The sequence below is a fragment of the Geotrypetes seraphini genome, chromosome 2 (assembly GCF_902459505.1).
Source record: "Geotrypetes seraphini chromosome 2, aGeoSer1.1, whole genome shotgun sequence".
In the NCBI taxonomy this organism is placed as follows: Eukaryota; Metazoa; Chordata; class Amphibia; order Gymnophiona; family Dermophiidae; genus Geotrypetes; species Geotrypetes seraphini.
In genome coordinates, this window is record NC_047085.1 from 254,505,998 (window position 1) to 254,531,323 (window position 25,326).

The 25,326-nt window shown below is 45.0% G+C and overlaps 1 protein-coding gene across 2 annotated transcripts in view; it reads right to left on the minus strand.

Moving 5' to 3' along the window:
• The window catches only part of TNRC6B (trinucleotide repeat containing adaptor 6B), a 712,161-nt gene that overhangs the window by 101,837 nt on the left and 584,998 nt on the right, over positions 1-25,326 (minus strand). For both annotated transcript variants that reach the window (XM_033929420.1, XM_033929419.1), the window contains 2 exons: positions 19,302-19,478; positions 8,416-8,562 (listed from right to left, as the gene is read on the minus strand). In XM_033929420.1, the coding sequence (XP_033785311.1) occupies positions 8,416-8,562; positions 19,302-19,478 (324 nt within the window). The remainder of the gene's footprint in view (positions 1-8,415; positions 8,563-19,301; positions 19,479-25,326) is intronic.

Genomic DNA, 25,326 nt, shown 5'->3' on the forward strand with positions numbered 1-25,326 from the left:
GGAATCTGGAAGGGACATAACAGAAGGCTGCTTTGGTTCTCAAAAATAGAAGCTGAAAAGGTAAGGAATGAGAGATTAGCTTTCATAAACTATATAAGATCACAGAAAGTGGAATACAGGTTAAGAGAGGCTGGTCGAGTAGTTAGAAACGCAAAGATACAAATGGAAGAAAAAATAGCAGACATGGTAAAACAGGGAGGGGGAGAAGACTTTTTTTTAGATATATCAATGTTAGGAAGAAGTGCAAAAGTGGCATTGTGAGAAGGGGAGGAATATGTAGAAGCTGATAAAGAAAAGACCAAATTGCTTAACAAATATTTCTGTTCTGTGACCATGGCTGAAGCGCAGAGAGAGGGACCGCAGAAGACAAATGTGAATAGGGATGGAGGAGTAATAGACCCTGAACGACTTTCAGAGGGTTATGTTTGTGAGGAGCTAGCTAAAATAAAGGTAGACAACGCGATGGGACCAAATAGTGTACATCCGAGGATGCTGAAGGAGCTTAGGGAAGTTCTGGTAGCTCCACTGACTGACCATTTCAACGAGTCTCTAGAGTCGGGAGTGGTAACTGAGGACTGGAGAAGGGAGGATGTGGTCCCTCTCCATAAAAATGGAAGTAAGGAAGAAGTAGGGAAATACAGGGTGGTAAGTCTGATTTCGGTGGTAAGCAAATTAATGGAAACATTTTTAAAACAGAGAATGGTCAAGTTTCTGGAATCCGGAGGATTACAGGACCAGAGGCAACATGGATTCACTAGAGGTAGGTCTTGTCAGACAAATCTGATCAGTTTCTCTGACTGGGTGACCAGAGAATTGGATAGAGGGAGTGCACTAGATGTGGTGTATTTAGATTTTAGAAAAGTCTTTGACAATGTTCTACACAGACGTCTAATAAATAAATGAAGTGCCCTCAGGATGGGCTGCAAAGCGACAGACTGGGTTAGAAACTGGTCAAGTGGAAGATGACAGAGGGTAGTGGTGAATGGAGATTGTTCTCAGGAAAGGGATGATACCAATGGTGTGTCTCAAGGTTCTGTTCTTGGGCGTGTTCTTTCCAACATTTTTATAAGCGATACTGCTTAAGGGCTGTCAGGTAAGATTTGCCTCTTTGTGGATAATACAAAAATCTGCAATAGAGCGGACATCCCGGATGGTGTGAATACATGAAGAAAGACCTGGCAAAGCTTGAAGAATGGTCTGAAATTTGGCAGATAAAATTTAATGCTAAGAAATGCAAGGTCATACATTTGGGCTGCAAAAGCCCAAAGGAACAGTACAGTTTAGAGCAGGGATCTCAAAGTCCCTCCTTGAGGGCCGCAATCCAGTTGGGTTTTCAGGATTTCCCCAATGAGTATGCATTGAAAGCAGTGCATGCACATAGATCTCATGCATATTCATTGGGGAAATCCTGAAAAGCCGACTGGATTGCAGCCCTCAAGGAGGAACTTTGAGACCCCTGGTTTAGAAGGTGAAGAACTTATGCACAACAGAATTGCAGGACTTGAGTGTGATTGTATGTGATGATCTTAAGATGGCCAAACAGGTTGAAAAGTTGACGGCGAAAGCTAGAACGATGCTAGGGTGCATAGAAAGAGGTATGGCTAGTAGAAAAAGCACAGTTACTTACCATAACAGGTGTTATCCAGGGACAGCAGGCAGCTATTCTCAACATATGGGTGACCTCATCCATGGAGTCCGGATGCGGACAGCTTCACAAGAAGACTTGCTTGAAGAACTTTAGAAAGTTTACGACTACCATCCCACCTGATGCAGGGCGCACGTCTCCTCAGTTCAGATAGTTAGCAGAGAATCCAACCGAAGGAGGTGGGTGGGTTGTGAGAATAGCTGCCTGCTGTCCCTGGATAACAACTGTTACGGTAAGTAATTGTGCTTTATCTCAGGACAAGCAGGCAGCCTATTCTCACATATGGGTGACCTCCAAGCTAACCAGAATGGGATGGTGTGAGCGTTGGCAAATTAGGAGAATAAATTTTGTAATACTCTCCGGCCAAAATGGCCATCCCGTATGGAGAAAACATCCAGACAATAATGAAAGGTGAAAGTATGAACCGAGGACCAGGTGGCAGCTTTGCAAATTTCCTCAATAGGAGTGGATCTGAGGAAAGCTACTGAAGCAGCCATGGCTCTGACTTTATGGGCTGCGACTCGACTCTGTAGATGCAGTCCAGCCTGAGCATAGCAGAAAGAGATGCAAGCAGCTAACCAGTTGGAGATGGTGCGCTTGGAAATCGGATGTCCCAACTTGTTTGGATCAAAAGAGATAAAAAGTTGAGCTGCAGATCTATGTGGCTTAGTTCTTTGCAAGTAGAAAGCCAAAGCTGCTTACAGTGCAGGGTATGAAGAGCTGTTTCTCTAGGATGAGAATGAGGCTTTGGAAAAAACACTGGAAGTACAATGGATTGATTGAGATTAAATTCTGAAACCACTTTAGGTAAGAATTTAGGATGAGTACAGAGGACCACCTTGTCATGATGGAATACTGGGAAAGGTGGGTCTGCAACTAAAGCTTGTAGCTCGCTGACTCTGCGAGCAGACGTGAGAGCAATGCAAAAAATCACTTTCCAAGTGAGATATTTCACATGAGCCAAAGCCATTGGTTCAAAAGGAGGCTTCATCAATTGAGCACGAACAACATTGAGATCCTGGTGGTTTGACACTGAAAAGACCTTTCATAAATCTGGAAACCACAGGATGAGCAGAAAGGGGTTTCCCTTCGCTAGGCTGATGAAAAACAGCAACTGCACTGAGATGGACTTGAATGGATTTGAGGCCTGATTGAGACAAATGGAACAGGTAATACAAAATTGAAGACAAGGAGGTAGATTGAAGCTCCTTGTGATGAATGGTGCACCAAACAGAAAATCTAGTCCATTTCTGATTGTAGCATTGTTTAGTCGTAGGCTTCCTAGAAGCCTCTAAAATGTCCTATACCAGCAGTCTCAAACACGCAGCCCGCGGGTCGCATGTGGCTCTCCAGGTGTTATTTGTAGCCCACGGTCTGGACGCGATCAACAGCATTTCTCTTCCCCTTTCCCTTCCTTTTGGAGCAGCAGCGTGTCTGGCCGGCTCGTTCCGTTCAAAGCCGTGGGTTGGCGGCTCCTCGCGCTATCCACTCCTGCATCGGAAGCCTCTCTGATGTCAAAAAAACCCCACAAAACCAAAACTGTTGTAACTTCACTGGAAATGTCCAGTTAGCTCTTTTGTAATCCGCCTTGAACTGCAAGGTATAGACGGAATAGAAGTCCCTAATGTAATGTAATGTAAAATTTCCAGTGAAGTTACAACAGTTTTGGGGGATTTTTTGGTTACAAGGGAGGAGAGGTAGCTGGAATAATTCCGGAAGAACTTGCAAATTGGATATTAAATTGACTGTACGTTACTGTGTGATATAACAAATAGATTACAGTTAGAGCACAAATAAGATTACGTTACATTTCAGGGATCTGAATACTTGGTTGGTGTTTTGGGGAGGAAGAGATTATTTAAGTGGAGGTTTTGGGGGAGAATTTATCTAGGAGGAGGGGGAAGGGTTGGGTTAAGATATCTGGATAAATTTTTTTAAAAGTAGGGTTTGATTTCTTTTTGAAAAGTTTTGAAGTCGCCCGTTGCCATCAACAGGTTGTAGATGGAGTGGTTAAGTTTTGCTGCTTGCGTCGCCAGAAGGTTATCAAACATCTTTTTGCGCTGAGTGTCCTTGAGTGGAGGAAAGGAAATAGAGTTCGGAGTTCTTCTTTGTCTTAAGATGAGGATCTGATTTAGGCGGTTGTTTAGATAGGGGGGGGGCGGAGCCGTTTAATGCTTTAAATAATAGACAGTAGAATTTGAATTGAATTCGTGCTTGCATAGGTAGCCAGTGAGAGTCTAGGAAGGCAGTTGTAATATGATCATATTTTCTCAGGGAGTAGATCAGTCTGAGGGCAGTGTTTTGTATAGTCTGAAGTTGTTTTATCATGTTGGCAGAACAAGGTAGATAGAGGGAATTGAAATAGAAATCTATCTGAGAGTGTTCTCAGTAGGTTGAAATCTGAGCAGTCCATCGTGATCCATCAAGCTGATAAGGGGGGTGCTGTTGTGGTGTGGGATCAATATGTAGCAGAGGCCCTTTACAAGCTATTAAATACTAATAACTATGTCCCCTCTAGATAGTGACCTCTCTGATTGTGTTTATGTCATGGTGGTGCATGTTGCTATGGAGGGTAAAAAGGCAGGTTTCTCACTGTGCATGTAAGGAAATTCTTCTTTACGGAGAGGGTGGTGGATGCCTGGAATGCACTCCCGAGAGAGGTGGTGGAGAGGAAAACGGTGGTGGAGTTTAATAAAGCGATGAACACAGAGGATCTAGAATCAGAAAATAATAGTAAATATTGAAGAACTAAGGCCAGTACTGGGCAGACTTGCATGGTCTGTGTTTGTATATGGCTGTTTGGGGGAGGATGGGCTGGGGAGGGCTTCAATGGCTGGGAGGGTGTAGATGGACTGGAGTGAGCTTTGACAGACATTTCAGTAGTTGGAACCTAAGAACAGAACCAGGCAAAGCTTTAGATTCTTGCCCAGAAATAGCTAAGGAGAAGAAGAAGAAACCCCCCCCTCAAAAAAAAAACCCCCAACAACTTTTTAGATTGAATCAGGATGGGCAGACTAGATGGACCATTCGGGTCTTTATCTGCCGTCATTTACTATGTTACTATATGTTACTAATTCAATTTTCTTTACATATCAACATTTCAAGGTGCCAGCCTTTTACCTACTTCTTATAATACGTAAGAATCTTCTTAACCCTCCAGGTAGACCTATTGTGTCTGCTTGTGATTCACTGCTGGAAAGGGTCTGTAAGTTTGTGACCATCATTTGTAGCCCTGTGTTGGGGGCTGTTCAATTCCTCTTGAGACAGACTATTTTTTGCAGGGTTTGTTGCAACATGAGGAGTATGTGTAACAGGTCACTCTTCTGATTACCATTGATGTGGCCTCTCTGTACACCTCCAGCCCTCGGGTCTGAAGCTCTCCTTGTCCTACAGAAATGTTTGGATCTGTGCCCTCGTCCTCATCTGGTCCCCACAGATTTTCTTGTACAGCTAAGCTCTATCGCCATGGAGAGAAATTACTTTATATTTGAGAAACAATTCTTTCAGCAATGTTCTTGGGTTGCTATGGGGGTTTCTTTTTCCCCTTCTGAGGCCAATTTGTTCATGGTGAATCTACTTTTGCTCAGCACATGTTGTGGTGGACCAGATTTATAGATGATGTTTTTTATTTATGGACTGGAACCATGGTGGATTTGGAGAAGTTCAGAGTCTATCTCAATACCTGTCATCCTGTCTTAAGCTTTGATCTCACGTACAGCTCCACTTGTATACATTTGTTGGATGTTTCAGTACAGATTGGCGATGGACAATTTTTGACCACTGTATATGTGAAGGACACCAACAGGAATTCTTTGCTTGACTTTTGGAGTATACATGTTTGCAATGAAGACGAGTATTCCTTATGATCAGTTTCTGCGTTATCACCGGATTTGTAGCAGTAATCAGGAGTACTTGGAATGGGCTGAGGGTTTGAAGAGAAAGTTTGAAGATCGTGCCTACTTCAACGGATAAGAACATTTGCTAGACAATTGGGTCTCTGAGCAGCAAGAGGATGTCCTGCCATTTGTGTCTAAGTTTACTAGTAAGTCCCGTCAAGTTCCGCGGATTACCTAATTTCATTTGAATATTCTGATAGTGTACCCGTGTTTTGCTGAGACACGGTTTTTATTTGCTTTTGGATGTTACAACAATCTTCGTGATCTGCTTTGCCCTAATGTACTGAGAATCATGTGTAACAGTGAGCAAACTACCTATCAGGGGTCATGAGAAACGTGGCAGGAGTATGATGTGCCCCCTTATGATGGAGACCAAGAAGTTTTGTGCATCCTGGTATGAAACATGTGTTCCCTCTGAAAAGTAATACCTCTTGTGTTTCAGTAGGGGTTGTATATGCCATCCAGTGTCCCTGCTGTTACCTATATGTGGATCAAACATCTCGCGTGTTTGGAGCATTGGTCATGCCTGACTACTAAACATTTGGAAGAGCCTTTGATGGCTCACTGCCTGGAACATCAGCATGATTTTTTCCCCTGCGGTATTGTGTGTTGGAATACTGTCCCCGTCCAATCCGGAGGGGAGAATGGCGGTAGCTCCTATGTCAGGAGTAACACTGGATCTTTCAGCTGCAATCAATAAAGCCTATGGGATTGAATGCATGTCTTGAATGGGCGGTGTTTTTTTCAAGTGCTGTCGAATGTCTTTGGACTGCTTCCTGATGAGTTCACTTCTGGATTGGTTGGCTCTCTGGATGGGGCAGAGCCTGCCCTGATATCAGCAACGGCTAGTGCTGACGTTTGTTGTCCCAGCACCAGTTTGCTTTCTTCAGCTTTTGCTTGGTTAATGTGTGTGCGGCAAGATGGAATGGTGAAGACTGACCCATGACGCAGCTTCGGCGAAACAATGATGTTCCCTGTCGAGGCTTCTGTGATTTTTCTGCCTTGGCTATAGGAATGCGCCCTTAACTGCTAGGTATTGACAGTGGGAAAGTGGTGCCTGGACAAGCGTCATTGGCAGATAAGTACTGAGTCCGACTACCCCACCGACCTGACCACCACGGCAGGTGACCTCTGCCACCCATTGATACGTTGCGCAGTCCAGCTCTGATCCTAGTTGCACCTCCACGGAACTGCTCAGCCTGTGCTACACCCACTAATGGACGAGCCTGGGGTGAGCTAGCTGCTGATCCCAGAGCCCCGATCTGACCTGCAGGCTTGTCCAGGGGGCTTAATGCAGTGCAGGGAACTCTCCAGAAGCAGACGTTCTACAACAGGCTGCGATCTCCCGTCGCAAGGATGTCCCCGCAGGGAACCTCCACAGCACAAGGGCAAACCAGCGAAGGAAATACTGAAAAAATACTGAAAACTAGCAAAAGAAAAACAAGCAGAAGAGATACGCTCCTACAGGCTGGCTTGTAGGAAAGTAAGACTGGTGTCCAAGGGGCATGCTCCAGAATATGCAAGCAGAGGGAGGAATTAAGTCTTCAATCACCTGAGGCTTCCTTCAGTGCCTGGCGGCAAGAGTTGAATAAATCTACTGGTCCCAGAATAAAGGGGGATTGTACAAGAACAGTTTTTTTTTAAATCATATATCTTACAAGGAATCTCTCACAAAAACGTTTTTTTGGTTATTTGCATTGGACTGTGTAAATGGAAAACTAGCACTCTTTCAAGTCTGCACTCACCAACAAACTTGGAATGTGTTTAATTAATTTTAAAAATTCAGATTTCTGTGGCAAACTTAATTTCATCCATCGAATACATAAATTCTCAAAATTCTTAGGTGGCGACACCTGTTGTAAACCTCAGTATAATTCAGAGACTGAAGCATGTCACTCCTTAACTTCTCAAAAAACTTATGCAATTGAACTCTAAACTGAAATTATATTACTTAAAATAGCCAAATTTGTGTTAATTGCCAGACGTATACAGAAAAGTTCATACTAGCCTAACAGACACTGGAGAATCTTGCATGGAATTTTTATAGTGTAACTATTTGTATCTGCATTCAGGCTATTATTTGGCTAAATATGAATAATATATTTGGTACAGTATTCATTGCTGAATCTGTTAAAATACAAAATATTTATAACAGCTCTAGTTACAAGAAGAGTTTTCTCACTAGGAAATCAACAGATCCTACTCTCTCGTATGAAGAGAGACTGAACAAATTGCAGCTCTACACTCTCGAGGAACGTAGGGAGAGGGGAGACATGATCGAAACATTTAAGTACCTCACGGGACGTGTCAAAGTGGAAGATGATATTTTCTTTCTCAAGGGACCCTCAGCCACAAGAGGGCACCCGTTCAAACTCAGGGGCGGAAAATTTCATGGAGACACCAGAAAGTATTTCTTCACAGAGAGAGTGGTTGATCATTGGAACAAGTTTCCAGTGCAGGTGATCGAGGCAGACAGTGTGCCAGACTTTAAGAAAAAATGGGATACCCATATGGGATCCCTACAAGGGTCAAGATAAGAAAATTGGGTCATTAGGGCATAGACAGGAGGTGGGTAAGCAGAGTGGGCAGACTTGATGGGCTATAGCCCCTTTCTGCCGTCATCTTCTATGTTTCTACTGAATTATGATCAATGATTGTATCCTATCACCTTATTCTAGGGTCAAGCTTCTGTGAACAGAAATGATCTGCATATCTGAAACAGTCTCCTGAGCTATTCAGTCTGAGAGGTCAAAGGTTTTGCCATCTCCAAAGTAATCCAACTCAAGTCCTCCACATTATTCTTGACTTCAGACTGTAATGAAGCTGAAAATAAGGTTACAACTACCTCAATCAATTTCTCTTGATTCCTGTTACCTGTGGTGTTGTCCCTTAGAAGCTGGTGGTCAGTATCTACAATAGGAGATGTAGCTGTACCCCCTAGTACACTTCCAGGGGTCACATAAGGATCAGATTCTGGGTCAATGTTTTGGATACCTTTCCATGGCACTCCTGGCTGGAACTCTGGGATAAGAATAAAAGAAATTATAAAACAAGGGAAATGCCTTCAAAACATCTCTCATTAGTTAGGATTTAGAATCTGTCATACAAACAATGTTAAATTATTTCACCTATATTAGGACCAAAAAAAAATAGATTAGATTCTTACCTTGCTAATATTTTTTCTAGTAGATAGATGTGTCATTCTGGACAAGTGGGTTATCTTCCCATGGCTGCACACCTGTGCAGAAAGAATCCACTCTAGATTTTTTCTGTAACCCTCCTACTTCACTGGGAGCTCTAAAGCCATCTACAGTTAGTTTCCAAGCAAGCAAGAGCTCTACTGAAATTAGGTGAAGTAGAGATATGGGGAAAAAAACTTCCAACTAAATAATCTGTTCAAAAAAAATAGTATATGAACTATAAACAAACAGTACAACAAACATGACAGCAGAAGCATTAAAGAAGCTCAAATAGTAACTAGCAATTGACTACTCTTCATGACCCAAAGGGCTTACTGGCCTTCAAGTATTAGACCTGGAGAAGAACATTCTTAATGAAATAGTAGGCAGGTGCAGGAAATAACTGACATGACAGGCAAGCAGGAGGCAGGAAAGCAGGAGAGAAAAGCAGAGAAGAGAACAGGAAAGGGGAAGAAGGAGCACGAGAAGGCAGGAGAGAGCAAGGGGCATCGGTGAGAGGTAGCTCCGCTCACCCTCGTCATCCACCGGAGTTCCTCCTTAAAAGGGGAGGGGTCAACGGCGCTCAGCCATTCCGTGCGAGTCAAAGTTGAGCGTTAAAGGTGCTTGACTTAGCGAGAGCGTCTTTGCAAAGGGCCTTAAGAAGGGACGAGTAAAAAAGAAACACTAAAGAAGGACACCTACACAGGCAAGTACCACAAGAGCAACAGGACAGACAAGCAGAAGATAAACAGTAGTAGCAGAGGGCAATCACAGCAGACACAGAGGAAACACACAAGCAACAGGGGTAGCAGGTTTAAAATCAAGAAAAGGACTTTACGGTAACACTGAGGACACTACACAGATTCCTACACAAGGAGAAGCCACTTCAGACGACAGAACGGCAAGTGGACAGCAATGGATGCAGCAGACAGAAGCAGGATCTTGAGCTACCCAGTTTTCTGCACCGTTTGCCATATGTTTGACTATCTCCTCTCTGGGAGGCGGTCTTGTGTATGCACTCGATGGGAGAAAATGGAGGGCCTGAAGAAGCAAGTCAGACTTCTGGTGGGCAGAATACTGGAACTAGAAGCACTTCAAATAGTGGAAGAGGACAGAGAGGCAGAAAACTTCATGACAGAGGAAACCATAAGTTCATCGAACAGACATACAGGGAGGCTGTGGAAAATCACCAACAACAGTGGAGCTGCTAAGATACACCTACAGTGAGCGAGGACCACCTGGAGGACAACCACAAGGAAGATAAGTCTGGTGCAAGCCAACGCCTGGATGAGGGAAGATGGAAGTGCACAGAGGACACAGATCTATGGCTGGAGAGATGGTCATACACCAGGGACACGGACCTGTGGCTAGAGAGGCAAGAGAAGATAGAGAGGACAGCAATCGTCATGGGGGACTCCATCATCAGACAAGTCAACAGCCACATAGCAGGAGGAAGACAGGATCGGCTGGTGACCTGCCTACTGGGAGCCAAGGTAGAAGATATAGTGAGCCGCATAGACAGGATCATCAACAGCGTGGAAGAGGAAGATACGGCGGTGGTGATCCAGGTGGGGACAAACAACGTGAGCAACAGGAACTACAGCAGGGAAGTACTGAAGGACCAGTTCCGGATGCTAGGAGGGAAGATGAAGACCAGAACGCCGAGGGTAGCGTTCTCGGAGATCCTGCCGGTACCCAGGGCCGACGAGAAGAGGCAGATGGAGCGGCAAGCAGTCAATGCATGGATGAGGCGCTGCTGTGAGGCAACTGGACAATATTCTGGGGGAAGAGAAAGCTATTAACGAAGGATGGACTCCATCTCAGCGGAGATGGAACGAGTCTACTTGCAAGTAACATCAAGAGCGAAATTGAGAAGTTTTTAAACTATGAAGAAGGGGATAGTCGACCAAGAGTTGATGGTTCAGGAACCGGTATACCCAGGGGATACCATGCAGGAAAATAGCAGGGAAGACTCACCGGATCACAGGCAAGACAGAAATCCTGACGTATCGAAAGGGACACAAGAGGGAAGGAAATGCAAGAAAGTAACAGACTGTAAACTCAAGTGTATGTACACGAACGTAAGGAGCCTAAGGAATAAGATGGGGGAATTGGAAGCTATAGCACAAAAAGATAACCTTGACATCATCGGCATCATGGAAACATGATGGAACAAGGAAACATCTGGGACACTGTGCTACCGGGATACAAGTTATACTGCAGAGACAGAGTAGGTCAAAAAGGTGGGGGTATTGTCATATACATAAAAGAGGGAATTGAGTCTACCAGAGAGAACACACTGGAAACGAAAAATAAGGTAGAGTCTCTATGGGTTAAAATTCCGGGAACAAATGGAATGGAAACGAAGATTGGCATCTTCTATCGACCCCCAGGGCAGTCCGAAGAAATTGAATGAGAAATGACAGATGAGATTAAATGCAACTCCAAAGGAAGTAACGCAGTTATCATGGGTGACTTCAATTATCCGGGGATAGACTGGAATCTAGACACCTCCAGCTGCAGTAGGGAGACCAAGTTCTTGGATGCTGTAGGTGAATGCTTCCTGGAAAATATGAGAGGAAATGCAATTCTAGACTTAATTCTAAATGGACTACGAGGACAGGCGCAATGTGTAGAAGTAGAAGGGACGCTGGGAAGCAGTGATCACAATATGATCCGCTTCAACCTGGACACAGGGGCAAAACATCGATCCAGAACGAAGGCCACAGCACTGAACTGCCGAAAAGGGAATTACGAAAGGATGAGACTCATGGTGGGGAAGAAGATTAAGAAGAGGATAAGCACTGTAAAAACGCTAGAGTAAGCTTGGTCCCTTTTTAAGGACATAGTTACCGAGGCGCAAAATCTATATATCCGCGTATCAAAAAGGGATCCAAAAGGAAAAAGAACGGGCGTGGCTCACTGTAGCGGTGAAGGAAGCGATCAGACACAAGAAGACTTCATTTAAGGAATGGAAAAGGTCACAAATGGACAAAATCTGGAAAAAACACAACAACAACAAAGCAGGTGCCATAAGGCAGTAAGAGGGGCCAAAAGAGACTACAAGGAAAAAATAGCTAAGGAGGCAAAAAACTTCAAGCCGTTCTTTCGATATATTAAGGGGAAACGACCCGCAAAGGAAGCGGTGGGGCTGTTGGATGACCATGGAATAAAGGGAGTGCTAAAGGAGGACGATGCCATCGCCAACATACTGAACACATTTTTTGTGTCTGTATTTACCTAAGAGGATATACACAACATACCGGAAGCTGACAGGCTATATACAGGAAACGAAGACGGAAAACTGACAGGGTTGACGGTCAGTCTAGAAGAGGTATGCAGGCAGATTGATAGGCTTAAAAACGATAAATCACCGGGACTGGATGGCATACATCTGAGGGTAATCAAGGAACTGAAAGGGGCTATAGCTGAACTGTTTCAACTAATAGCCAATCTGTCGTTCAAATCAGGAAGGATTCCAGAAGACTGGAAAGTGGCGAATGTTACGCCGATCTTCAAGAAAGGATCGAGGGAAGATCCGGAAAACTACAGACCGGTGAGTCTGACCTTGGTACCGGGAAAGATGGTAGAGGCACTGATAAAGGACTGCATCATTGATCACCTTGACAGACACAATCTGATGAGGACCAGCCAGCACGGGAAGATCTTGCTTGTCAAACTTGCTGCACTTCTTCGAGGGAGTAAACAGGCAGATAGACAAGGGCGACCCGGTCGACATTGTATATCTGGATTTTCAGAAGGTGTTCGAAAAGGTCCCGCATGAACGACTACTTCGAAAAACTGCGAGCCATGGAATCGAGGGTGAAATAATCACATGGATTAAAAACTGGCTAGCGATAGGAAACAGAGAGTGGGGGGGGGGGGGGGTAAATGGGACAATACTCGGACTGGAAAAGCGTCACAAGTGGAGTGTCGCAGGGTTCAGTACTTGGACCCATGCCTTTAAACATATTTATAAACGACCTGGAAATTGGTACGACGAGTGAGGTGATTAAATTTGCAGACAATACGAAGTTATTCAGAGTAGTGAAGACGCAGGAGGATTGTTAAGACCTGCAACGTGACATACACATGCTTGAGAAATGGGCTGCGACATGGAAAATGAGGTTTAACGTGGATAAGTGTAAGGTGAGGCATGATGGTAACAAAAATCTTATACACGAATACAGGATGTCCGGTGCAGTACTTGGAGAGACCCCCCCCCCCCCCCCCCCCCGGAAAGAAACTTGGGAGTACTGGTTGACAAGTCAATGAAGCCATCTGTGTAATACGCGACGGCAAAAAGAAAGCACAGTTACTAACCGTAACAGTTGTTATCCAGGCACAAGCAGGCAGCTATTATCACATATGGGTGATGTCACCCACAGAGCCCGGATGCGGACAGTCTCGCAAGCAGACTTGTTTGTAGAAACTCAGAAGTTTTGAGTCTGCCGCACCACGCATGCGCGAGTGCCTTCCTGCACAGCACAGGGCGAGTATCCTCAGTTCAGATAGCTAGCAGAGAAGCCAACCAGGGGAGGTGGGTGGGTTGTGAGAATAGTAGCCTGCTGTCCCTGGATAACAATTGTTACGGTAAATAACTGTGCTTTATCCCAGGACAAGCAGGCAGCCTATTCTCACATATGCCATGCCAGATTTTAAGAGCAAATGGGATGCCCATGTGGGATCCCTTAGAGAGTTAAGTTAAGGAGATCGGTCATTAGGAGTGGGATCTCTAGGAAAGTAGACTTGGGTGGGCAGACCTGATGGGCTATGCCCCTTATCTGCCGTCATTTTTCTATGTTTCTTCTATATGGGTGACTTTCAAGCTAATCAGAATGGGATGGTGGGAGCATACTTAGGAGAATAAATTTTGTAATACTCTCTGGCCAAAATGGCCATCTCATTTGGAGAAAACATCCAGACAATAATGAGAAGTGAAAGTATGATCCGAGGACCAAGTGGAAGCTTTGCAAATTTCCTCAATAGGAGTGGATCTGAGGAAAGCTACTGAAGCCGCCATGGCTCTGACTTTGTGGACTATGACTCGACTCTGTAGATGCAGGACAGCCTAGGCATAGCAGAAAGAGATACAAGCAGCCATCCAGTTGATTAGCAATCGGATGTTCAACTTGTTCGGACCTAAGGAGACAAAAAGTTGAGGTGCAGATCTGTGTGATTTGGTGTGTTCTAAGTAGAAGGCCAAAGCACTTTTACAGTCCAGAGTATGAAGAGCTGATTCTCCAGAATGGGAATGAGGCCTTGGAAAAAACACTGGAAGTACAATGGATTGGTTGAGATGAAATTCTGAAACCACTTTAGGTAAGAATTTAGGATGAGTACAGAGGACCACCTTGTCATCATGGAAAACTGTGATTGGTGGATCAGCAACTAAAGCTTGCAGTTCACTGACTCTTCGAGTAGATGTGAAGGCAATGAGAAAGACCACTTTCCAAGTGAGATATTTCAGATGAGCCGTAGATATTGGTTCAAATGGAGGCGTCATTAACTGAGCTAGAACATTGAGATCCTAAATCACTGAAGGCAGTTTGAGAGGAGGTTTGACGTTGAAAAGTCCTTACATAAATTTGGAAACTACCAGATGAGCAGAGAGGGGTTTCCCTTCAATAGGCTGATGGAAAGCAGCAATTGCACTGAGATGGACTCAGATGTAGACTTGAGGCCAAAGGTAGATAAGTGCAAAAGATAAGCCAGAAGAGAAGAGAAGGAGGAATCTTGAGGCTCCTTGTCATCAGACATGCACCACGTAAAAATCTAGTCCATTTTTGGTGATAGCATTGTCTAGTGGCAGGCTTTCTAGAATCTTCTAAAATGTCTCGTGCAGGTTGAGAAAACTGAAGAGGAGTTATGTTGAGAGTTACCAAGCTGTTAGGTGTGGAGACTGCAGGTTGGGGTGAAGTAGAGACCCGTGACTCTGTGTAAGAAGAGTACAGAAAAACTGGTAGAAGGTATGGCTCCCTGTTTCTGAGTTGAAGTTGAAGGGAGTACCAAGGTTGTCTCGGGCACCGAGGAGCTATCAGAATCATGGTGGCATGATTGTTGTTCAGTTTGACATGAGTCTTGAGGATAAGAGGGAATGCTTACAGGAAGCGATTCGTCCATTCCAATAGAAAAGTATCTGCCTCGAGGCGATGAGGAGAGTATAGCCTGGAGCAGAACTGAGTCAGTTTGTGGTTGTGGGGTGATGCAAAGAGATCTATCTGAGGATTTCCCCACTGAGAAAAAATGCGATGAAGAGGCGAGGAATTGAGAGTCCATTCATGAGGTTGCAGAAGACAACTCAATTTGTCCGTCAAACAGTTTTTCGCCCCTTCAATGTAGACAGCTTTCAGGAAGGTGATGTGAAGGATTGTCCAATCCCAAACCTTCAGAGCTTCTTGGCAAGGAGGAAGAGATCCCGTTCCTCCCTGCTTATTGACATAGTACATGGCGACTTAGTTGTACGTCTGAATGAGGACTACCTGCTCGTGAAGAAGATGTTGAAAAGCTTTGAGAGCACTGAAGATCGCTCTGAGTTTCAACAGATTGATATGACACTGACGATCTGTGCTACACCAATGGCCTTGAGTACGGAGACCGTTGAGGTGAGCCCCCCAAGCATAGGTCAAGGAATCTGTCGTGAGGACCTTCTGATGAGGTGGCGTCTGAAACAGTAAACCTTTGGAGAGATTGAAAGAGAGCATCCACCAGTGGAGAGACTGTCTCAATGAAGGAGTGACTGTAATGTGTCGAGAGTGGTTCGCAAGCCTGCGACCACTGAGGAATTCTGAGGTGAAGTGTGGCAAAAAGAGTCACGTTCACTGTGGAGGCCTTGTGACCTAGGAGGACCATCAAGTGTCTCGCTGCGAGTGAAGAGTGGGAAGACACTTTGTGACAGAGCTGAAGACGTTGTTGAGGGAGGAATGCTCTGAGTTGAACAGTGTCCAGAACAGCTCTGATGAACTGTAGATTCTGAGAGGGCTGAAGATAGGCTTTGGGAAAGTTGATTTCGAATCCCAAGCTTTGTAGGAACCACGTAATCTGTTGGGTCACTACAATAACCCCCTGAGATGTTGGATCTTTGTTAAGCCAGTCGTCTAGGTAGGGAAATACCTGAAGACCATGCTTCCTTAGGGCTGCTGCTACCACCACTAGGCACTTGGTGAACACTCTGGGAGATGATGCCAGGCTGAAAGGTAGCACTCTATTGAAAATGCAGATTCCCCACCCGAAATCTGAGGTACTGACAGGAGGTCGGATGAATGGGAATGTGAGTATAAGCTTCCTTGAGATTATCTAGAGAACATAACCAATTGTTCTGATCTAGAAGGGGATAGAGGGATGCTAGCAAAATTTTTCTTTGACTAAAAATTTGTTGAAACCCCTGAGATCCAGAACGGGTCTCAGATCGCCTGTCTTCTTCGGTACTAGGAAGTAACGGGAGTAAAAACCCCTGCTCTGCTGTTCCAAGGGAACTTCCTCGATGGCACGGAGACGAAGCAGAACGGTCTGGGATGGATTGGAAGGATACTCTCTTGGAGGAAACTCTGGTGGAACCCAAGTGAAATGAAGAGAGTATCCTTTCCTGATGATTGACAGCACCCAGAGGTTGGATGTAATGGTCTCCCATCGATGATAAAAATGATGGAGATGACCGCCTATGAGGGGAAGGGAGGACAGAGGCAGAACGATGGAGGTTAAGCTCTGTTTTAAACAGTCAAAAAGGCTGCGCAGCTTTAGGCGCAGTAGAAGGCTGAGGTTTCTTTTGCTTCTGTTGCTGTGGTTTCTTGGGAGGTGGTTGAGTGTAAGGAGCCGCTCTTGGTGTATAACGCCTCTGGAAAACTGGAGGAGGGCATGAAGATTTTGCAGGAGCTGGATTAGGCTTTGGTCTGACAATGGAAACAAAAGATTTTTCAAGCTCAGACAACTTCTTGGTGGCGGCCTCTATGGACTCAAAGAAGTCATTGCCGCCACAAGAATGTTAGCCAGACGGTCCTGAAGATTAGAATCCATGTCAATGGTGCAAAGCCAGGCCAAGCGGTGCATTGCCACAGAGAAAGCAGTGGCCCTAGCAGACAGTTCAAAGGCATCATAAGATGACTGGAGAAGATGCAATCTGAGTTGTGACAGAGTAGCAGTGACTTCTTGGAACCCAAAATGCCTATGTTGATCCAGGTTCTTCAAAAACCTGGAAGAATATCAATGAAGAACTTGAGATAAATAATGAAGACAAAATTGTAGTTGAGGACTTTGGAGGACATCATAGCGACTTGTCATCCAAACTTGTCTATGGTCTTACCGTCTCTTCCTGGAGGAACTGCAGCATAGACCCTGGAAGGATGGGTTCTTTTCAACGAGGACTCCACAAGAAGGGATTGGTGGGATAACTGTGAATTCTCAAACCCTTTACAATGTAGTTCTGTACCTCGAGTCTAACTTGCCTGGAATAGCGGGTATAGCATAAGGAGTCTCCAGGCATCATTTGAAAGTATGAGACAGAAGCTGGTTAAGAGGGATCTTAAGTGACTCTGCAGGAGGCTGAGGCAGATGCATTTCCGCCAGATACTCCTTAGAGTATTTAGAACCTGCATCTAATTTAACTTCCAGGTCATCAGCCATCTGACAAAGGAAGGAAGGGAAAGACAGCTGATCTGCCAAGGCCCTGCCTCGAGAAGGGCTTGATGACCTCGGGAGCATCTCGAGTGGAGAACGAAGGCGAAGCCTCTCTGGAGAAGTGACAATCAAAAGAATAGGGAGACTTGGATGAGGCAATGGAAGCAACAGATTCCTTAAGGTCTGGAAGCGGTGACCTCGATCAAGGAGTTGGAGCCTTGAAGAGCTGGAGGGTCTGGAATGAGGTCTAGACGAGGAAGGCTGTTCTTGGAAGAAGACCTGCACCTCGATGGATGCCTCGCTGAAGGTTTCTATCAACGACGAGAGTAGTGTCTGGATGCAAGTCTCGAGTTGGATCGAGGAGACTTTGCCCTATGTATGGAAACAGGCAATGCTGCTGGTGAATTAATAGGGCTAGAAGCAGTAGATCAAAACTCAGTAGTATGGATTGAGGAATCTCGAAGTACTCCCAAATACATTGCTCCTTGTATGAAGTGTGAGGATTCCAGTCGAGACACTCGCAAAGAATCTACTCCTTGCATAGAGCATGTAGATACCAGACTAGACACTCGCAAAGACTCAGTTCCTTGACAGAGTGTGAAGCTTCAGCTCGAGGCGCAAGCAGGGACTCGACGCAGAACCATATTTGCTCAGTAACTGAACAAATTGCTGCCCCAACAAGATCTGGAGAGAAAACTGCAAATATGGATCCACGTCTGAAACTGGAGCATTTGCAGAGGCTGAAGGCTCCGAGGTGGCAGTGGAGATATGCTTCGACTTGGAGGTCTTGGAAAGCTTGAGGACCACCGCCGGAACCTTCTGCTTAGATATCTGACCCGAGGGAAACTCAGGAGAAGATAAAGCAGGTGTACTCGAGGCCAAAGATGATCCAAACGAAGAAGGTCTGATGAGACTCGAGGTCGGAATTGTGGAAGCCGGAGGACCTTTGGTGGAATGTGGGACCGAGGCAGCACTTGAGGTCGAGGGTGTCACTGACGAGTCCATCCTGAAGTGTTTTTCCACTAAAACCCGACGATGTTTAAGGGATTGAGATTGAAGAGTAGCACAGCGCTCGCACGACTGAGGACTATGGTCAGGCCCTAGGCACCAGCAGTGTGGGTCCCTGAGAAAATCGCATGCTGGCTTCTTGAAGCCCGTGACTGGCCATGACATAGGAGGGAATATAGCCGCTGTGAAGTTGAAGTCCGCAGGCTGTGGCCGTGCGGCCTGTCCCGCCAGTCAATCGACGAAGAAAATAAAATAGTCTTTTTTTTATTATTAGAAAGTAAAGAAAATAACAGCGATTCGAGACTAAAAAGAACACAAACTGCGGTGAGAGAAGGCACAAAGCGAATGAAGTTCAGCGTAGAACGTCAAAGTACAGACTTCTCGGCTCCGCAGAAAACTGAGGAGATGCACCCTGTGCTGGGCATGAAGGCACTCGCGCATGTGCGATGCGGCTGACTCAAAACTTCTTAAGTTTTCTACAAGCAAGTATGCTTGCAAGGCTGTCCGCATCCGGGCTCCGTGGATGATGTCACCCATATGTGAGAATAGGCTGCCTGCTTGTCCTGGGATAAAGATTGCTTTTGAGCGTTTTCATGCTAACATCTTTATATTCAAGAATGGCCAAAAAAGATAGACGTACTAAAGGCCCAAACATCTAGATAATACATTTTTAAACAAAAAAAAAAAAAAAAAAGATAGATATCTTGCAATTTTGAAAATGAACAATTTTCTCTACTGGATTTCTGGACATCTTTCCCAAGACATCCAAACTCACATTTATATATCATATTGAAAATGCCCCTCTTTATGTCTGTGTTGTCAGACAATATCTTTCACAGGTGAGACTAGTCATCTTATATGACCTTCAGGAACTACTGCATACTACTCTTATGAAACTAGAGGCAAGTATCTCTATTAATGTTATTGCCACCAAGATGATCCATATTGCTGTGGGAGTACCTGGAGGCCAGCTAGCATTGCTGGATTTGCTTCCAATCTTGCTTGTTGGTGGAGATTTGGCAGGTAACCAGTTGTCACCTGCAGGACCAACGTGGCTGCCCAGTGGATCACCCGGGATCATATCATACTGGTTGTAGGGTGATCCTCCTCGGGTTTTTCCAGGGGGCATTACAGTGCCTGGGATAAAGCAGAACCAGAGAGATTAAACACTGCCATTAATTAACACTCATTTAAATCTTTTCTATTGCAACTCTATCTACCTAAGCCTAATAAAGAAAAACCTTCAAAGACTCCAGCGGAATCAAAATGCCGCTACTAAGCTTATCTTTGCAAAAAGTAAATTTGACCACGTCTCACCACTTTTGTCCAAGCTCCACTGGCTCCTGATAATCTCCAGAGTCCACTTCAAATGTGCCTGCCTTACTTTCAAGATCCTACACGGCATTCTCCCCCTTTTTATTCCTCTTTCTTGGAATTCCTCTAACCCCAATTCCACCAGATCTACCCAAAAACTAAAACTTTCCTTTCCATCTCGAAAAGGCGTTTCCCTTGTAGGAAAACTAGGTTCCTCTCTCCCTTTCAGAATCACTGAGCTCTGGAACAATCTTACCTCCCCTCTTAGGAATCTGAGCTCCCTCCAAATCTTCTGTAAACATCTGACCTGGTTATTTTCAAAAATGTAACTTTTCCTCTGTCCTAAATTTTCTCTTCATTTTGTCTTTTCCTTTCACTGGAGTTCCTTTCTACCCTAACCCTTGTTAACCGTGTCGAGCTTTGCGAATGTAGAGATGATGCGGTATACAAACCCAAAGTTTAGTTTAGTTAGTTTAGTTTTCTTTAGTTCTTATTCAGGAATTATAGGTTTCACAAATGCCAGTTGCTACAAACTCCTAACAAATGAATTCCTCCTCTTCACACCTATCTCTGAGGCAATCAATTCACTTGAACTTAAGTGTCTGATCTGGATATTATATATTTAGTAGTGGTCTCTTGACATAAAGTGATGAGCTGCAGGCCACAGTGAATGATTCACCTTTTCTCCAATTCTACAAGGAAAAGTGGTGCTCTGGCACATATCTAAAGTTTATACCTGAAAGCATGCTAAATTTGTGCCTTAACTAATAGTGAGCTGCTTTGATGCTGGTAACAGTGTTTATGTTGGGATATCATGTTTTTAGAAACTAAATCCTTCCAACTTTTCCCCTCATTCCCACAAAGAAGAATGAAAAATCCTAGAGAGAGAAAAAAGTGGTCAGCTCATATAACTCTGTGCCATGTGATAAGTGTTAAACAAATAAGAGTAGAAAGAATTCAAACTTGGAAAGTATTCCATAAAAAGAAAGAGGGTACGGACAATTTACACAAGTAGAAAAAGAGATTATGTACTAAGCCTGGTAAACTCTTTTCCAGTAGATAGGTGGAAGTCTAGAATGTCTTACCTATCTACTGGAAAAGAGCTTACCAGGGTAAGTACATAATCTCTTTTTCCAGTGCAATAGGTGAGACATTCTCGACAAGTAGGATGTACAAAAGCTGTCCCCAAAAAGCTAGGATGGGCTAACTGCGTCGACCCTCAAGCCCGAGGACTCTAAAGGCAGTCTTGTCTCACCGCCACATGCACTCTGCAAAACGGGTGAATAGAGGACCACAATACCGCCGCGCAAACCTCTTTAGGGGAGACAGCTCTAGCTTCAGCCCACGAAGAAGCCACATATCTCGAAGAATGCACCTGGATGGAAAAGAAAGCATGTAAGCTGATTAAAGGGCCTCACGGATCCATCTGGAAACTGAGGCCTTAGCAATGAGAGTGTCGCGCTGGACAGATTAAGTCAACCTAAACAAATGGTCAGAAAGATAAACTCATTTGTGACCACCAAATAGCGAAGAAGCACTCCATGTTTGAACCAGTAGGCTGCGAAATAGGAACATGTACTGCCCGATCAACATGGAAAGCCAAAACCATCTTCGGCAAGAGAAAGAAACCATGCACAAGGAAATCCTTGTCTCCGAGATCTGGAGGAATGGTTCATTGTAAGAAAGAGCCTGGAGTCCGGAGACACAGCTCGTTGACAGAACAGCGATTAAAAAAAAACATCTAGAGAATCAAGGCCAAGAGGAAAGCATCCTAAAAGGGCTGAAATGAAGTCTTGGATAGACTATATAGCACCAGGGTGAGATCCCAGAAAGGTAACAGTAGATAAATCGGTGGTCCAATGCAAAGAGCCCCTGTCAGAAATTTGGCAACATTAGGGCAAGACGCCAAAGACGAAGGACGACCAAGGGCATGAAAACAAAACCCAGCTGCTTGGACCTGAAGGGACGCTGCAGAAAGGCCTTATCAAGATCAACCTAGAGCAAAGTGAGCACCACCGAAAGTGGATCAGAATACGGCTCTGCCTGGTCCTGAGCGCACCAATACTGGAAGTTTCCCACGTAAGCAGATACAGCAGATAACTGCGTAGATTTGAGCAGAGTGCCAAGGACCACTGCAGAAGAACCCTTGCAGACTAAGACCACATGCTCTAGAGCCAAGCCAGAAGAGAAAACAACCGGAGTCCTCCACACAGATTGAACCCTGCTTAAGGAGGCCAGGAGGGATGCACAACCGAAGGCCACTACTCTAGTGAAGAAGCAGCAGAGCTATATACAATGGCCTGCAAGGCCAGTCTGGAACCACCAGAATGACACGTCCCGAATGGACCTTGATCCACGGAAAGACTAGGTTTAGCATGGGCCAGGGAGGAAGACATACAGGAGAATTTCCTGAGGCCACTGTTGCACCAGTGTCAAAACCCTCACTTCCGAGCTCAGACCTTCGACTGAAGAATCGAGCTGCTAGCATATGCTTTGCCGTGGCTATGAGGTCTAAGTGGGACTGACCCCAGCCCCACACAATGGCTCAGCACACTGCCGAGGATAACGCTCATTCACTCTGAACCAAGGACTGTCTGCTGAAGAAGTCACACTGAACAATGGTCGACTCCCACCACATGCGCTGCTAAGAGCACTCAGAAGTGGTTTTCCACCCACAGAAAGAAAAAAGAAAAGATGGGCTTCCCGAGCCAGAGAATTGATGCTGGCACTCCCTGGCAATTGACATAGGCTACTACCGTTGCATTGTTGGAGAAGACTCAGACTGCTTGACCCTCCAGAGTCTTCTGCTGGTGCACTAGAGCCAGCTGAAGGCTCTGAGTTTCAACTGGTTGAGCAATCATTTCCAATGAGAGGGCATTTAATACCCCTGAATGGGACGCCGAGTGCAGCGGGCTCCCCAACACTGAAGGCTGGCATCTGTCAGCACCATGCCCCAGGAGGTGATCCGCAGTGGTATGACCTTGCATAGCGATAGTGGGAGAAGCGACTAATAAGGCTGGGCCCAAACCTCCAGAGAAGACTGGACCACATCCAACGTGGTAGCCATGGATCCCAGGACCTGAAGATAGTCCCATGCTGAAGGAGCTGGAAAAGGGAAGTAATCCGGGAATGCAGAATCAGTCTGTGTGTCCCTGGAAGTGGCCCGCAGCCATGTTGAAGAGAACATCCAGGTATTCCAAGGTTGCTTGGGTGAGAGACTACCCTGTCTGTAATGCACAATCCAACCAAGGTCCTCTAGCACCTGGATCACCTGATCCACTGTGCGTTGACCTTCGGCCAACGAGGGAACTCTGACAAGACAGTTGACCAAGACAGGGTGTACTTGCAGATCCATGTTATTTAAGTAAGCTGCTACAACCGCCATCACCTTAGCAAAAAAACAAGGAGTAATTGCTAGTCCATAGGACAGAGCCAAAAACTGGCAATATTTGTGCAAGACGTGAAATCACAAGTAATTGTGAAGGACTGGAAAGATCAGAATGTACAAGCATGCCCCCATGAATCCAGAGAGGCAAGGGACTCTCCCACGGCCACAGCTGCTATAACAGATCGCATTGTTTCCATGTGAGAGTGTGGAATATTGAGAACCTCACTTACATGCTGCAGCTCCAGAATAGGCCTCCATCTGTCAGAGCCATTCAGTGATACGATAAAGTATAAAGAGTATCTGCTGGAGCCTGAAAGATTGGGCGGCACCCACTCTAGAATTTGAATATCTAGCAAGCGCTGTACAGTGGCCTGCACTTGAAGCGTCTTGTTTGGGTACCCTGCGGAAGATTCTACAAACCAACTGGACAGAGGCCAGGTGAAAACCAATTGCAACCCACAGGTTAGACATAATGCAAACCCAAGCTGACAGCTTTCCCTTTATCAGTAGAAGGGGGGGGGGGGGTCCCCAAGCCTGGCACACTGTGCTTTCTTGGCAGGGGGCGCAGGAAAGGATTCAGATGGCTGGGCATGTCTACAGCCAAAGTACCGCTGCCAGGAGTTCTGGTCTGAGATATGGTGCTGGAATACGAGTGGGAATGCCTGAAGCCATGAAAATTAAAGCAACCAGAATCCCTAGAGGGTCTGGGATTGCTATCAGGCAGGGTCTTAGGGCAACGGAACACCACAGAATCCATGAGGTCGATCAGGCCCTTGCCAAACAACTGCTCTGAAACGGAAGTCTCACCAAAGAAACCTTTGGAAGTGGAATCACCAGCCCATTGTGTAATCCAGAGCATTCTAAGTACAGAAATGGAAAATGCCAAAACCTGTATAAGGCATATAAAATGGCAGTCATATAAGCTGACCCAGCCAAAAGAAGTTGAGGAGGAGAATCTATAGCCTCACTTTCCAGGGTGTGCAGGTGAGACAGATAGGTGCGTGTGACAACAGATGCTGCCAAAGCAGCCTGAAAGCCCAAAGCAGCTGCATCAAAAAGCCTCCAGAGGACAATGTTCACATGGCGGTCCTGCATATGTGTAAGCACTACAGCACTTTCCCTGGGTAGAGAGGTACAGTCAGGCATCAGCGTAACCAAATAATCCACTCTAGGTTGATCCAGAACCTGCATGGCCCTTGCTAACATAAGAGCACCTTCCAGATAGTCACACTGCACCAATATTAAAATGGTCATATCAAGGTACCAGGGAAATATGGAATATTGCAAGTGCGTGCCAGACAGCGAGGAGGAAGAGGACGGAGTTGGCTGAGTGGTCAAATTCAATTCCTGCAAAGACTCAGAAATAAGATTTGGCAAAGCCACAGGCTGAAATAAGCGCAGAACTGTGGGATTGTCTCCAGGTCCTAGAGCCCCTGAAGGATCTGAAAATCCAGCATACAATCCCTGTTCCTCATCCTTGGAAGTGCTGCACCTTGAAATAAGGGATCAGCAAGTTGCTCATATGCATAAAGACCAGGATCAAGCTGATCAGGAAGAATGGCTAACTGAGCCAAGGACACATCGCATAAATTCCAAATCACAAAGATTATTTTAAAATGGAAGATTTTTTTTTCTGTTTACAGATAATTGTCTTAAGGCCCTGTAAGGACATTTAAAACACATTGATATCTTGCAACAAGGATGAAATGCTGTTAAATTTCAGAAAGAAAAACAATGGATAGCTATCTTCATGAACCTCATCTACTTTCACAAACATCCTCCTCTTCCCCTCCTATACACCAATCTGCTGTCATCTCCTTCTCTGGTTCATATCTACAATTGCTGTCAATTTATTACTATTACTACTTCTTATCATTTCCAAAGTGCTACTAGACCTATGTAGTGCTATACATCAAAACAATGAGGAGACAGTCCCTGCTCAAAACAGCTTACAATCTAGTCAAGACAGTCAAATTGGACAAGAAGGTGCATCTATACACAGTATAAATTGGCTTTTAGTTATCAGACACCAAACATTGTGCATTTTATTATTTCATACCTGCAATAAAATCAGGTCCCTGATAAACAGGAATCTAAAAAAAAAAATCTTCTGAATTTTATTCAGAATTTTCAAAACTATGCAGCATCAGGAAATGGGCAGCTGGATTTTATAAAAAAATATACATATATATTTTTCTGTTTTTTCTTTAGACTACTGACAATTCCATGTGATATCAGTTACCTCTAAGCACCTTCTAAGCTCAACTACAGAGAAAAGTTCAG